Source organism: Ovis aries, chromosome 19 (genome assembly GCF_016772045.2).
Source record: "Ovis aries strain OAR_USU_Benz2616 breed Rambouillet chromosome 19, ARS-UI_Ramb_v3.0, whole genome shotgun sequence".
Taxonomy (NCBI): domain Eukaryota; kingdom Metazoa; phylum Chordata; class Mammalia; order Artiodactyla; family Bovidae; genus Ovis; species Ovis aries.
The window spans coordinates 946,283-962,600 of NC_056072.1; the positions used below are offsets into that span (position 1 = coordinate 946,283).

Consider the following 16,318-nt stretch of genomic DNA (forward strand, 5'->3'; position numbering starts at 1 on the left):
AAGCTGGCATGTCCCGAGATTTCCTGGCCATTCAGGGTCTTAGGCTAGGATTCCCACAGAAAAATCCCCTTCAAGAAGCTGCTCTTGCTTCTCTGGAGGGGGGTACCCAAAAGAGGGGCAGGAACAGAGAGGACACAGGAGGTGTCATGATGCAAGAAACAGAGACAAGCCTCCATTTCCAGGAAAACCAAACCTACTGTTCAGAAAGAATGACTGCTGGCTGGGTGGCGGGCCCGCACTGATTCATGCCAGGCTGGAGTGCCAGCAGGAGCCCATGCTGGACTAACCGCACGCGGGGAGATGTGCAAGACTGTCATTCATGTAACTGCTAACATCTGGCCTTAAAATCAACAATGCTTGGAGTCTTCAAAGGGAAAACAAATATCAGTACCATCAGCCAAGTGTGAGGGGAGAAGGTGGCCAGTGAAATTCTGTTCCTGACTCACATTTCTGGCAGTTCTCCTCCCCAGCACCCCAGCAGCTTCTGTTGAGACAGCCTGGATCACACTTCGAGCCTAAAATATAAAAGTAATAAAAAAAAAAAAAAAGTTAAATTCGTATCACAGGGTAAGGGAACAAGAAACTGACAGCACCTGCCCAGCCTCTAAGCAGAGCTGCAGCCTAGAAACAAGAGCTTTCAAATTTCTTATTCTCTACTTGTTCAGCTGGTTGGTTTGTAAGATGATTTAAAAAGACTCTCATGAGGAAAAAAAAAACCAAGGGACTTAAGATATGTCCCAAAGTCTCCTACAGTCAGGAGAATTCAGTCTCTGGGAGAATTTCAGTTTTAAACAGAAGAGATGATTTGCCAAGGGATTGTGGGATGAGGGCACCCCTTCAGTATGACCAGCAAGGTTTATAGTTGATTCCAGGGGTGAAAGGCACTGGTGCAATGCTGGTGCTTCTCAAAATCCTGAAAGATGGGCAGCTGAGCCCCAAACGGATGGTGTCAGTCATACACCGGGAGAAGAGACAGAGATGGAGATGAGACAGACAGAACGAGAGAAGCCTAAGAGGAAAGAGCGACAGTAAGAGGTAGCTTTGTTCAGTGTGGTTATGTCTATACAGCGATACCACATTATTTTCCCTGTTACCCTATATGTCATCATATTTTCAAATTTCTATTATAAACACATGTTTACAAAAGAAAATATTTAAAATAAAAATGTTTAATGACATCTTTCCATAACACAGGAAATATTTGCCAATTAAAGAGTTCAAAGTCTGTTTATGATTATATTCTTAAACTTCTGTGACAAAAAAAGAATCACAGAGATTATTTAATATATGAGTAACAGAAAAAAGCGAAAAGAATTGAGGATCATCCAGAGGTAATCAATATAGGCATAAGTATATCTATATATAAGAATTAATATCACATTACATATTACATTATAACTTAATAATTAATGATACATTATGACAATTTTCCATGCCTTTAAATATCATTCTACCTAACATGAATTTTTAATGGCATGGCTATACCACAATTTATTTAACCAATCTCTTATTTTGACAAAAGTTGCTTTAGACATAAGTTGCTTTTGAAATTTATTAAACACAAGGATATAAGGAATATGCTTGAACGAAAATATTTTTCTGCATTCTTTACAATTTTCATTCCTCTCATTTTTCCCTTAATATTCCTAGACATGATGTTCATAGGCCAGAGGCATGCATACTTTGAAACTTCAATACATATTGCCAAAATTAACTTATATGCCCACAAGTAGACTATGTAAATTTGTTTCTTTGCCAATATAGGCATTGAAAAATCAAAAGGAACATATAAAAATGATGCTTCTTTATTTTATTTTAACCATTTGTAATACAATGACAAATAATATTTTACTTTACTTTTGGCTGTGTGTGTGCGTGTGTGTGTGTGATGGGGAGAGGGGAGCTGCTCATGTCCTTGACCCATTTTTGGAGAGGTAGTCACCTTTTTCTTAGGATTTAGAAGACTACGTTACATAGTCAGATAGCAAGAATGTTAACCTTTGCAAGGCAATCAGATGCTACACAGTATTTTCCTATCTGTTATTAACATTTTTTATATGGAAGTTTTCTTTTATAGTATCTAACTTTGGCTTTTATTCAACTCGATATTACATTTATTTTTATGTTTCTTTCTAGCACTTACATATACACTCAACATTTTTTATGTTTAACATGCATTTGGAATTTACAGTGGTATATGAAGTGGATTATAGATTTATTTCAATTTCCTCTTTAGTAAACCTACCCATTCTAACTTCAAATTCCAAACTGCATCAATAATAACATAATATTAAGTAACTTTTCTGTCCATAAAAGCCATGTCCATAAAACACTTAAATCACCTTATGAGATTATTTGGGTAAAGATGAAATAAAACAAGCTCTCAGAAGTCATCTGTGACCTGAAAGCACCAGTTGAGAGGAGCAAGACTGTGAGTTTGTCCCTGGTGAGGCAACCAATGAGGGAAACATAGGTAACGGGTGATGGCAGTTTTATAATTTCCAATGCGACTAACCTAATATCCTTAGTTCCTTAAAAAAACACCTGTTAATAGTTCTGTCACTTAAATATTTTTCCTTTAGTAGTTACATTCCAGAATAATATATTAAATAATTAATTCTTTTCTTATTTGCTTACAATGTCATTTCTTTATGGACATTTGATTCAGCTGCTGCTGCTGCTAAGTCACATCAGTTGTGTCTGCCTCTATGTGACCCCATAAACAGCAGCCCACCAGGTTCCTGTCCCTGGGATTCTCCAGGCAAGAACACTGGAGTGGGCTGCCATTTTCTTCTCCAATGCATGGAAGTGAAAAGTGAAAGCGACTGTCTTATTTGTCTATGGCTTATTTTTATATGTCTATTCTTAAACCAATACCATCTGGGTTTATTTCTCGTAGCTTTGTAATATTTGAATATTATTATTGCATAAACCTGTTCACCATTTGTCTTTCCCAACACTGTCTTGCCAGGTCATTTCCGCAGCGATGGTGTGAGGAGGGCAGGTGAGCTACTTTGGGTACCTGATTTGATCTATAGCAAACCCATATTAGGCTCACACCCTTTCCATGTCAGTTTTTTTTTTTTGTTGTTGTTATTGTTGTTGTTACAAATTTATACAATTTAACCTCCCCACTGTTCATCAGATTGCTGAGCAAAGGCTAACCTCCATCTCTGGAAAATGTAAAATTTTACATTGTAAAAGAAAGCTTTTGCTTTCTTGCAACCAAAGTAGGTCAGCTGGGTATCTGTTGGAATAATGCATTTACAAAGTCAAAGGGCTCAATGCCCATGTTCACAGCAGCATTTTGGCCACAACTATCAAAAGGTGGAAGCAACTCAAGCACTTCAAGTGCTCATTGACAGATGAATGTATAAACAAATGAAATATTATTCAGCCATATTAAGGAAGGAAATTCTGACACATGCTCTAACTTGGATGGCTCTTGAAGACACTGTGTTCAGTGAAAGAAGTCAGCCACAAAAGTACAAATTTGTCAAATTTGTCACAAAAGGACAAATACTATGTGATTTCACTCATATAGGGGACCTAAAGTTGTCTAATTCATAGGCTGAAAGTAAGATGATGGATGCAAGGCCTGGGGGTGGAGAGTTAGGGGTCAGGGGGGACAGCTTTAGTTTGTCAAGAGGAAAATACATGATTGGCAGTGATGGTGCACAACGGTGTGAATGAACTTAATGCTACTGAACTGTACACTTAAAAATGGTTAAGATGGTAAATTTCATCTTAAAGGTATTTCATCATAATTAATCAAATCAAAGGAAAAAAAGCAAAAAACAAAGCAGCTTTAGCTGATTTTTAAGATGCATATCAGCTTCAAATTCTAAGACCAAAAACACCAAAAAAAAGAAAAAAAAGCACCCATGTATCCACTGCACAGTTGTAGGAAAACAGAGAAGCAGGAAATGGTGATGGCTTCTTATTTTAAAGGCCTGAAAGGCGAGGGAGATCAGGAAGGGCGCAGGCTACTTGGAAACTGGGGTCCTCAAAGTTTCCCATGAGGTATGTCAAGGGTGCTAACGGGGAGCCTTGACCTGCAGCGTGGTCCTGGCCAGCTGCTCCCTTGCATGGGCTGCTTTGTTGATGAATAGTGGGGACTAGGTCATGGGCACTAGTTAAATATGGACGAGCTTATCCCCATGTACTCCTTAGTTCTGCCAGGCACTCCATCCATGTGGGAGTGCCTGGGACCTCCCAGGATGAGCAGGAGGGCAGAGCTGAGCCCCAAAGCTTCCACAGGACCTGGCACCACTTTGAGCCTCAGCAGAAAATCGGAAGCTACAGAAGCCTGGTTAGTCTCCTCAAATAGGATGAGAGAAGCCCCTTGCCAGAGTTGGCACGATGGGCTTTTCTCAATGCCACGTGAGAGCTCAGCTGCGCTGGCGGGGTGTGTGTGTGTGTGTGAGAGAGAGAGACCTGTAAGCAAGTGAGCTGTCACCATGAAAAACAGACCTATTCCTGTCTTAAATAGGTGCTCTTCTAGTGAGCATATCATCTGTTTACTACTTATTCTCGCTGTAGATTCATGTAACTTAACATGAATTGTGCCTTCTCTGGCTCCCACCCCAACTCCACAGCTCCACCCTGCCTTATGAGCTGCAATCCAGGGGTAGGGGGAGCACTGCGGAACACTTACAGTTGCCCTGCTGGTTCTGAAAGTCCCCTGTCACGTTGCTTAGAAAATCAGTGTTGATGATGTCCCGCCACTGGATGGTCTCCATGTTGCAGAGGACAGGGTTGTTACTGAATCGCACGGCACCTTGCAAAATTTCTGCATGAGAAAGGAACCCCCATGAGCAAACTTGCCATCTCTTCTAAACTCCTGTGAAGTATGCATATGCTTCTTCACATTTTGCCTTCTGTTAAGAGATGGCAGCATGCAAATGAGACTCCCTGGAACTGCAGTGGGGCAGTGGAAAGTGAGCTCATGGATTCCTCTATGGAGGAGTTGGGATTCCCCTGCATTGGATCTTTGAACAATGAATGACCAGAATTTAGAAATCGGGGGCCATGGGAAGATAATGCTTTAGTCATGTAGCATGAGTGACAGGTATACAGAAAGTTGGTGGTTCCCAGGGAGGCTGGCTGGTCCCAGCTATACTGGAGTTACCGTGTGATGACAGTGTGAAAGGGTAGATGGGACAGGAAGGGTGGGTGGAAGGGAAGATGCTGTGAGGTGCTTGGGAAAGTGGGCAAAGTGGAACAGGAAGGATCTGGATGTGTGATGAAGAGACTGGGTGGCCAAGGGAAGGCAAAGACATAAAACTGTTCAACTGCTCAAAGGAAGAGTTGGAATGCCATGAAGCACCAGGGGTGATAAGAAAACTTGAGCTGGAGCAGAGGGCAAGTATTCCCCCATGACACTTATGCAAACATTTACTGAATGGCTTCTGTGCACAAAACATGGCAGCAAGTGCTGTGAGGTATGTGGAGATGAATGATTCCTGCTGGCTCCTCTGTAAGAAATGACAAGCACGTGAGCGGCAATGCACAGTCAATAACCTCTGTTTACAGAGGGCCAAGACCCATGACGAGGCTGGCACTGTGCCAGCTGGTTTACATGCAAGCATGCTCAGTCCCTCAGTCGTGTCTGACTCTGCAACCCCATGGGCTGTAGCCTGTTAGGTTCCTCTGTGCATGGAATTTTCCAGGCAAGAACACTGGAGTGGGTTGCCATTTTCTCCTCCAGGGAATCTTCCTGACCCAGGGATCAAACCTGCATCTGCTGAATCTCTTTACTACTGTACCACCTGGCAGTCAGACATATGCATGGCCTCAGCTAATCCTCACGTGGTCCTCTGACCGTAACTCAATTCTAGATATGTAAGTAATGCCAAGCATCCCGGAGCGGGAGAGGACATGGAGAAGGAAGAGTTCTTCTGGGGAAGCTCTCTTTGGCTGTTGGAAAGAGTAACATCTCTGGGAAGAGAACACGTGGAGAAGCCCAGACGGAAGTGGGCTCCAGCTAGACAGACGGCCCCAGCAGAGGCTGTGAGGGGCCAGGTGAGCAGTTCCTTCAGCAGATGGCGGGGAGGGGCTGCAGAGTCCCAGAAGGCAGGCTGGGAGGTCGGAGAGGAGTTTCGGGTGTGAAATCAGATATGACAGCTGGACAACCAAGTGAAAAGCTTCACTTAGGAGGGAGCCAGAGTCAAGGGATAAACTCATGAGGGGCCAGAGCTGGAGACACAGAAGAGAGAGCTGGCGCTTCAGGAGCCTCAGGGACAGACCAGGAGCGGGAAGGCCAAGGGGACAGCAGCGGGATGACCAGAGGCCCGTGTTAGTGACCAATTGCCGTTGTTTAGTCATTAAGTCATACCTGACGCTTTTGCGACCCCATCAACTGTAGCCTGTCAGGCTCCTTTCTGTCCATGGGATTCTCCAGGCAAGAATACTGGAGTGGGTTGTAATTCATGTCGAATAATCCAAATTAGAGGATTATTTAATAAAATTAAATAATCTGAATTGATACAACCCCAATACTCAAAACAAATAATACCAAGCACAGAAACAGCTCCCTGGGGCTTTATCTGCAGTAATTCACTTAATCTTCTCAACAACCCTGGGAAGTCTGTTACCATTGTGCCCCCCATTTTTGAAGTCGCAGAGAGAACCCACTCCCAGGCGCCTGGCTGGTGAGCATGGAGCTGATACAGCTGGGGCTGGAAACTGACAGTCTGTGACCCCACCTGCCTCTGCCTGGCACCACGAGACAGTGACTTTGCAAGGCATCCCGGTGGGCTGAGGGCAAGGGCAGCACAGCCCAGTGCCAGCACCGCACCCAACAGTGAGGGAGGCTGAGGGGAGCCCTGAGGCCATTTCATAAATGCAGAGCCCAGGAGCTGACCTGGACACAGGCTCCATGGGGCACGGACAGTCAGCCCGCCCTGCACCTCAGCCTGGGCTCAGGCCCTGCACTGTGGACCTCCTCTGCTGGGCGTCCTCTGCTCTCTCCCCCTTTAGGGTTGGCCCCACTGTCCATCAGAGTCGCAAGGCCTGGGGGAAGGTTATGGCTCTGCAGAATGGTCTGGGTGGCCAACCCTGGCCATTTCCTCACTCCTGTAGGAATTCAAGAGGGTTACTTTGACCAATTTTTTTTTTTTTTTTTTTTGTAAAATGGCAGAGCATACCACTTGCTCTGAAAGAAGGTGAGGGGCATTAAATTAAGTTACCAATTTGACATGGCTGGCACTGTACCTGCCACAATCATCGTTACCTTCAAATTTTAAAAGTCAACTTGCCGTTTTTCCAGTTTCCTCTCACAGCACCCTTGTAAGTGCCCTCCTCACAAGAATTCAAACTTTGCCTGTAATACCTTTATTCGATCCTTACAAACTTAAAAATGGCTTTTGTATAATAGTGTGACTCTGGAAAATGTCAGACAGTGGTGGGATTGCCACTCTTTGTCCCTTATACATGAGGTCCAGGCAGTAAGACTGGAGGACTACCTGAGCATTTCAGTCTCGTCATCTGGTCAGACTCTCGTTTTTCCAGAACCTTTACCGTGTCTTACTAACTCTCTGGATACTTTTCCATGAACAAGGCAGAACCTGTACTTGGCTTAGCTCTTCCCTTCCTGCCCCATCATCTACTGTCTTCTTAGAGCTTCCACTCACTGTATCTTGCATATGGCTGGCACGCAAAACGTCTGTGTGTCATGAATAAAAGTCTTCCTTGAATGGAATTCAGAAAAGCACCCAGTCTGCTAAGTACCGTCCAAGTTGCTCTTCATACTATAGCCTCCTGCGCCCTGCTCTCACCCTGTAAGTTTCTCAAGGGCAGCTCCCTCAGTCCGGTTTTGTTTGCTCCATAGTTGGATAAGACGGCTAAGGCATGGGTGTTTTCATAAAGCACATTTCCTCGGATGATCTGCAGGTTTTCCAATGGAATCTTCTCCACTGTGTTGAGGGCAATGAGTACATAGCCGGCAACCTCCTGGATGGTCTAAGGAAATAAAACATGAACATATTATTTCTCTTTGGAGGAACTCATGAGTGCAAGATCTAAAGTGGATCCAGACAGCCCAGGCCACCTAGCTGAAGAGGACTGGTTGACGAGTCATGCAGATGATTACCACTGGACCCCATGGGAAGTAACAAGATTTATAGTGATTCCTGCATTTTTGCCTCTTGAGCTTGACAGTGGTAATGACGGGCCATGTGCATTACTACGGAATGCTGTGACTTTCATTTTGCCTGGTGTTTAACAGACTCAGCAGAAAATGGAAACGTTTTATTAATTTATTTTGTATTTGTCTTGCAGGCTTTCCATCAAAAGCAAACAAACAAACCCAGAAGAAAACCAATCAAATCCTAAGTTTAACTACACCAAACTCAGAAGCTTTTAAGGCTGGCTCCTATTGGCTCACTGGAGTCTACTGAAAAACATATGGGAGTTTGGTGAACTAGTTTTTAAACTCTTGGTAGCCAGAAATCAACCATGATGGGAGCATTTATACCAAGAAAACAGGCAAGGGCTACAAAGCACTTCTTCTTTCTTTTTTTTCAAACACAGCCAGTTTAGCAGGATACCATGGCTGCAGTGCTGGTTAAAAGATTAGTGTCCACAATGATAGCAGAATGCCAGGCTAGTCTATTTCTCTTTGCTATTCTTTTATAGCTACAACTTGAAACTATCTGGTAAAGTGACCTTTCCATAAAACTTGCCTGTGTAATTTCCTTATGGATTGTAATTGCCATAGCAAAAGTAAATACACTGCTAATTAAATTCTGCCAAGGCCTTATTTACTTATATTTACTTCTAGTGTATTTGGGTAAGGAACATCAATACAGTTTACTAACGTATATATATGGAATTTAGAAAGATGGTAACAACAACCCCGTATGCGAGACAGCAAAATAGACACAGATGTATAGAATAGTCTTTTGGACTCTGTGGGAGAGGGTGGGATGACTTGGGGGAATGGCATGGAAACACGTAAAATATCATATAAGAAATGAATCGCCAGTCCAGGTTTGATACAGGATCCTTGGGGCTGGTGCACTGGGATGACCCGGAGGGAAGGTATGGGGAGGGAGGTGGGAGGGGGGTTCAGGATGGGGAACACGTGTATGCCCGTGGCGAATTCATACTGATGTGTGGCAGAACCAATACAATATTGTAAAGTAATTAGCTTCCAATTAAAATAAATAAATTTAAATTAACAAAATTAAAATAAAACAGATTAAAAAAAAGGATCAAATTCATTGAACCCACCTTGAGAAAAGAAAGGTTGTAACCACTCTGCATGTAGGTAATTTCCAAATTCCCAAGGACCACCTCACAGTTGTTGAACATCCTCTGGAGGCTCAGAAAGTGGTCTTCAAAAGTGCCCAGCTGGGTGAGCTTGTTACTTGTCCCTTGGCAAACTGGAAACAAAGGGAAAAAGGTATCACATGAAATAAAGTAAAGTAGAAAAGCTGAAACTAACAATCTTCACAATCTTCAACTAACTGCATGCTTCAGTGGCTTAGGATAGTAATTCTGATTGAAGGCCACTCAGGACAAATGTGATAAACAATGTTTAAAAGTTTATACAAGATGCAGTTCAAACTAAGGAATTGTTCATCTCCATAATGCATGCAACTGTTTAAAAATATCAAAAATTCAAGGAGAATTTTTCAGATGAAAACCCTATGGAAATCTTTAAGACCAAATAGTCTATAAGAGTTTCAGTAAAATGCATGAAAAAACAGACAATAATTGTATATTTACAATGTTAATAAATATATAATGAACTTCTACTTTGCAAAAAGATAACATGTCACATTATTATGTGTTGAAAGACTATTTACAAACATAGTTTCCTACCACAACTTTGCACAACCTAAAATCAATGACAAGAGTGTAAATTAAAAACCATTGACTGGAGACAAAAAATATTCTAAAATGATAAAAATCATATATTTTAATATATAATCAAGAATAAAATCAAATATTACATGAAATTTAGAAAATAACATGAAAACACACTTGGTTACGAAGAAACTAGCATGTCTTTGTGTCTGCCACACTCTAAGGAGCCTGCCACCCAGGTAGAGGTGCAAGGGTTTGGCATCAATTGCTGGGATGTGGCCTCGGCACACTTAACGCCCTGATGCTTTCAGCTGTCAAACTTAATATAAGAAAACATTTTAAATTAGGGGATGAGGTCAGACTACGAAAATACATTTGTAGTCTATATTTAAAAGCAAAAGAGAGGATTATAATAAAGGCATGTTTATAAATTAGCTCTTTGAACAACATGAATAGGCAAGCATAAGAAAACAAAGAGGTTTGGAACTTTTGAAGCAGGGAGCTGGTTAGCGACTGTACTTTGAGCCAAAATTATCATAAGTGAGGCAATATGGCCTCTGGCTTTGGAGGTTTGGTTCAGACCTGACCAGGCAGAGCTGCAATCTGCAACCAGGTGGTCGAGCACAAAACCAACACCAGCGTCAATATGCGGGGACTTCCTGAGGAACTCTTCCCAACTCCGCATTTCCATTTGATAGGTTCTTTGCTCCTTCCCCCTGGTAGTTTTCTGCAGAGCATCATCTGACTGTCCGCTCTTGGATTTTGGTGCCAAGGCACTGAGCGCATGTTCAGACACCACGTAAAGAACGTGAAGCGTTTACACCACCATTAAATATGAAGCAACCCTTACTTCCTCTTTGACTCTGTGAGGATTTCCCTCTTCTCCCCTTCTGCGGTCTCTCTCAAATTTGGTGGTAGAGAGAATACTCACAAGGGAACTGCAATGGCTCACAAGACAGAGCCCCCTCCCTGCACTGGCTCCAGGGCACAGTGATTTCATCACTCTTTCAACCGTAACACAGGACAGACCCAACATCTCTGGCTGCCTTCACTTGGGAGTGTGGGCTGCTCTGATTGCAACCTCAAGTTTGGAACCACTGTACACAGTTGGCTGCGGTGCATACAGATGAGGCCAGACTGATTTCCCAATTCTAAGGACCTTAAAGATGCCAGCATCAATGGAAGTGCAGGATTTTGACAATAAGAGGTGACCTTTCTGTTGGCACACCTTGGAAGCTGATGGACTATGGTCCCTAAATTTCAGCTTAACTGGTCAGCTCTGGTCTAGGAAGCCCCAAGTATTGGTCATGCCCTTCATGCCAGCCAGGTGACCAGTGTTGACTAGAACTGGGTGTTGGAGCACGTTTCTGAAGGGTTTCTTGTACACAGAAGGATGAACGCAATCACAAATGTTTTCATTTTAAATGCTCAAAGATATCCGTTTGTAAATTTCTCTTGGCTGAACTATTTTTATTATTGAATTATGTGAAAAGGACTTTCATCAGTTAAAAAGGAAAACATGTCAGGTAAGTTTACCCTGTTAAAGAAGAAAATAATTGCAAAAGGACTACACTTGTGTTTTTATTTATTCTTTCAAAAAGTGCTAAATGAGCACTGAAAGGACTTACTTAATGAATACCTACCATGACCCTTTACTATTTACAGTTACTATAAATTACTTTCATATTTTAAAAAAGATCCGATATTTGGAAGACAATAGTACCATTACACATTATTGATATGAACGTTAATTTGTAAAACATTTTGGAAACAACTGGACAAATTGTGCATACAAATAAATATGCTTAAAGTCTATGTCATGATGATTCCACTTTGGAAAACCTATTCTGAGGAAACAGACCGAAATTTTCATGCAAAATGTTGACATATTTTTTAATAATGGCAAAAAATTGCCCAATTGCCCAACATGTTTATTTTTAAGAAAAAGCAGCCAACACACTATTGGACTGAGCTGAAGGCAAAACCATCTTGAGTCCTATTCCTGGGTTAATGACTAAAGTATCAACAGAAAACATGACAAGGCTGCTTATTCTGAGGCTTCTCTGCCACACACAAAAAGGGAGACAGCAGGTCTGCGGTGAGGATGCAAATGGCTTGGCCTGGGTTTCTTGACTGAACAAGGTATAATCTTGGCTCCACCTTTATACCAAATATCTCATGTTATGTAATATAGAACATTTAAATGTGAGACCATTAAATCAGTAATACTGAAAAATAAAAATCATTAACTAGCGAGGCAGACTTAAGGCAAAGCTGTGAGAGGAAAGGCTCCAAGCTCAGCCAGGAGAAAGCTTCCGGTCAGCACTTCCCCTGTATGCAGACTGAAGGACTTTCCGGAGCTCCGCAGCACAGTTTTCTCAAATACAGACTTGGTAAAATCCATTCTGGCCTCCCAGAACTGTTCTGAGAAGTCAAAGCACACAAAAGCTTCAGGTTTCTTTTGTTACAGCTAACTACTGGGAACTGTGACAGATGCCTTGACATAAGGTGTGCCCGGACAGACGCTGGGACTTTCGTGGATGCGTCCTTGTCCTGTGATACTGTGTGAACTGGCTGCATTTGGTTGGCTTACTCAAATACTGGGCATTAAATAGAGTTACTCTGTCAGAAGAATATTTATCCAATGGGAAGAAGAAAGAAAAAATAATATATTGTACTTTAAGAATTTCATTGAAATATGCATTTAGGATTAGGTTTTTAAGCAATTTATTCAGAGAGAATTCAATATTACATTAGGCTAAGCCTTTGAAAACTAGACGATTAAAAGCGTTTGTGTCAAGCTCCATACAACATGATAGAGATTTGCTTTCCCTCCCACAAATCTGAAGACAAATTCTACTGAAACAAGAAGGGGGCCTTCAAAGCACTCAGCTTTTCATCTTCACAATTTATTATGATGATTCATAAATGGACAAAAACCTAAAAGAACTGTATTGTGAACATCCTTAAAGTAGCATTTTATTATGTTCACTTTAACACATACCTACCCATCTAATTTTTTCTATGCATTATAAAGTAAGGCACAGATAGCAGTACCCTTCATCCTGACATGCCACTGGTTACAGTTCAAAAGTACTGACAGTGGTTATTGAGGTAACACCACAAACTGTGAGATAATCAGTAATAAGTGTAGCACTGATGAGTTTCAACACACACATGCAGCTGTGTAACCAGAACAGAACATCACGGTCACCGTGGGAGCCCCCTCAAGGCCCTGCTCAGCCCCTGCCCCAGACACCACAAACTGCAGATGTGTTTCCAGGTAGGATAGTTCTGCCTGTCTGGGGACTTCTGCTCATGGAATCACATGGCACCCTTGGTACCAGGGTTCATGTCGTGTCCAGAGTCAGGCTGTTCTCTTTTTGAAGAACCAACCCCACCCCCCAATTTATTTGAATTGAAAATAAAACAGTCTGCCACCTTTAAGTCCTGAGACATGCCTGATTTGACAGGGAGAGCCTGTGGCTTTCCTGTGTGATTGTGGGGGTATACCTCTCTCTTTGCCACAAGCCCAGACAAATCTGTAAGGCTAAGACATAACACTAAAACAGGTTTCTCCAGATTTTCCCAAATCCACTTAGATACTTTTGGAATTGCCTAATTGTTTTAATTTGCTTTCTCTACGCTTTAATGGCAGCCAAGGTCCCTGGGCACTTGCAAATCTCTCCCTGTGGCCTCCAAAACTGTTTTTATTATTGCCTCATTTTCCACAGAGCACCTTGTTTTGAAGCAGAAGTCTTTGCATTGCTCTGGGTTTGAACCGTCTGGGTTTCCCAGGGCAGCAGAACAGAGGATGGGCGCCTGCCCGTGCCCCTCCCACCGTCTCTCTCAGGCTCCCTTCCCTGCCCTTTGGTGCAGCCGAGCCTCTCTGTTTCTTCCAGCCACCAGGTTCCTGCCCCTTTCAGGGCTCTTCCATCTGCTTGGAACAGTCTTCCCTTTCTCCCCAGGTCTTTGCATTTTTGTGTCCCTTTTGTCACTGAGATTCTCCCCCGGTGGACATGACATCCCTTCAGAAAAGCCTGTTCTGGGACCAGGTCAGCTTAAGTCTCCCTCATTGCATTCTATCATATTTTTCTGATCTCTCTCTTAGCATTCATCACTACTTAAAATTATTTATTATGCAAATACAAAGAGTGGGGAGAGGTAGAGTACACATCTATCTCCTTGGACTGACTGCTGGGATGTGAATATACATGCTGTGTTTACATTTTAGATGTGAAAGCAATGGGCCCAATAGTGGTCATGTGACCAGAGCCTTGGATGACTTGACATGGATCTCTCAGCCTTTCTTGTTTCCGTGTGTCTGGTGGTAGAGAAGGAGGCAGGATGTCTCAGGAGAGCATCAGTTCTCACAACTTTCTAGTTGGTTACTGTAAAATCATTCTAAGCTACTTAACATATTCAGTTCAGTTCAGTCACTCAGTCATGTCCAACTCTTTGAGACCCCATGAATCCCAGCACACCAGGCCTCCCTGTTCATCACCAACTCCCAGAGTTCACTCAAACTCCCGTCCATCGAGTCGGTGATGCCATCCAGCCATCTCATCCTCTGTCATCCCCTTCTCCTCATGGCCCCAGTTCCTCCCAGCATCAGAGTCTTTTCCAATGAGTCAACTCTTTGCATGAGGTGGCCAAAGTATTGGAGTTTCAGCTTTAGCATCATTCCTTCCAAAGAAATCCCAGGGCTAATCTCCTTCAGAATGGACTGGCTGGATCTCCTTGCAGTCCAAGGGACTCTCAAGAGTCTTCTCCAACACCACAGTTCAAAAGCATCAATTCTTCGGTGCTCAGCTTTCTTCACAATCCAACTCTCACATCCACACATGACCACTGGAAAAACCATAGCCTTGACTAGACAGACCTTTGTTGACAAAGTAATTTCTCTGCTTTTCAATATGCTATCTAGGTTGGTCATAACTTCCTTCCAAGGAGTAAGCGTCTTTTAATTTGATGGCTGCAGTCACCATCTGCAGTGATTTTGGAGTCGAAAAAAATAAAGTCTGACACTGTTTCCACTGTTTCCCTATTTCCCATGAAGTGATGGGACCATATACCATAATCTTCGTTTTCTGAATGGTGAGCTTTAAGCCAACTTTTTCACTCTTCTCTTTCACTTTCATCAAGAGGCTTTTTAGTTCCTCTTCACTTTCTGCCATAAGGGTGGTGTCATCTGCATATCTGAGGTGATTGATATTTCTCCCAGCAATCTTGATTCCAGCTTGTGCTTCTTCCAGTCCAGCGTTTCTCATGATGTACTCTGCATATAAGTTAAGTAAGCAGGGTGACAACATACAGCCTTGAATATTCCTTTTCCTATTTGGAACCAGTCTGTTGTTCCATGTCCAGTTCTAACTGTTGCTTCCTGACCTGCATATAGGTTTCTCAAGAGGCAGGTCAGGTGGTCTGCTATTCCCATCTCTTTCAGAATTTTCCACAGTTTATTGTGATCCACACAGTCAAAGGCTTTGGCATAGTCAATAAAGCAGAAATAGATGTTTTTCTGGAACTCTCGTGCTTTTTCCATGATCCAGTGGATGTTGGCAATTTGATCTCTGGTTCCTCTGCCTTTTCTAAAACCAGCTTGAACATCTACTTTAAAAACCAGAGGAAGATTTTGCCCACTTTCATCCTGAAAAGGTTTAAGGAAATCTCAAATAAGATATTTACATAATGGATTTAAAAATAAATAAAGAAAAGATATTAAGAGAGCTTGCTAGAGGTTTCATAGTATCAGGATTAATCATTACTTTTGCCTTACTCAAATTGTGTTATGGTGACAATTTCAAAATGTGTATGTTTATACATCTGAAAAAAAATGCACAGAAATGTTATTGGAAGAAAAAGTTGTTAACAATAGTCTTTTATGAATACTGGGTTTGGGGTGTTTTCCTTAGAGTTTCTGCATTTTTCAAGTTTTCTACAGTGACCATATAAGTAATATATTACTGAGGAGATAATTTATAAAAATCTATGTTGAACAAGGCCAAAAGAATGACACTTTTAATAAAATACATTTCATAAAAATGGAGAAATGTTCTTCAAAGTTTTGCATATTATTAATTGAATGGCTTTGTGGAAGTGCTTTAAAAATTAGAAGTAACCAAATGAAATACTAGATACAGAAACTGTTAGAGGGTAAGGAAGCTACAAGTTGTTCACTTCATTGGTATTCAGAACAGTTGCATATGGTAGCCCTTGGGGAAAGCCATGCATTGCACAGATTGGGTGTCTCTTCAAATAATGATGGAATTCTAAGTTCCATTTCTTCAACACATTTTTTACATTAATTTCAGGGAGTAGAGAGTAAATTTATCCCATAGAAAAATGTCATAAATTGTGATTATAGCATCAGACTAGCCTGTGAAATTTATTTAATCCATATAAGTTTGTAGGAATGTTGACCTACAGTTAAGTTATAATGAAAAAATTGGGAAAATATATAATAAAAGTAAACACAAATACGATTTTTTAAAAGTACAAAATA

General features: G+C 41.8%; 1 protein-coding gene across 2 annotated transcripts in view; it reads right to left on the minus strand.

The window, feature by feature from the left end:
• Positions 1 to 16,318, minus strand: part of EGFR (epidermal growth factor receptor) — a 214,480-nt gene that overhangs the window by 65,325 nt on the left and 132,837 nt on the right. For both annotated transcript variants that reach the window (XM_060402043.1, XM_015102199.4), the window contains exons 2-5: positions 9,235 to 9,386; positions 7,779 to 7,962; positions 4,658 to 4,792; positions 447 to 515 (exon numbers count right to left, since the gene is read on the minus strand). In XM_060402043.1, coding sequence (XP_060258026.1) covers positions 447 to 515; positions 4,658 to 4,792; positions 7,779 to 7,962; positions 9,235 to 9,386 — 540 coding nt within the window. The remainder of the gene's footprint in view (positions 1 to 446; positions 516 to 4,657; positions 4,793 to 7,778; positions 7,963 to 9,234; positions 9,387 to 16,318) is intronic.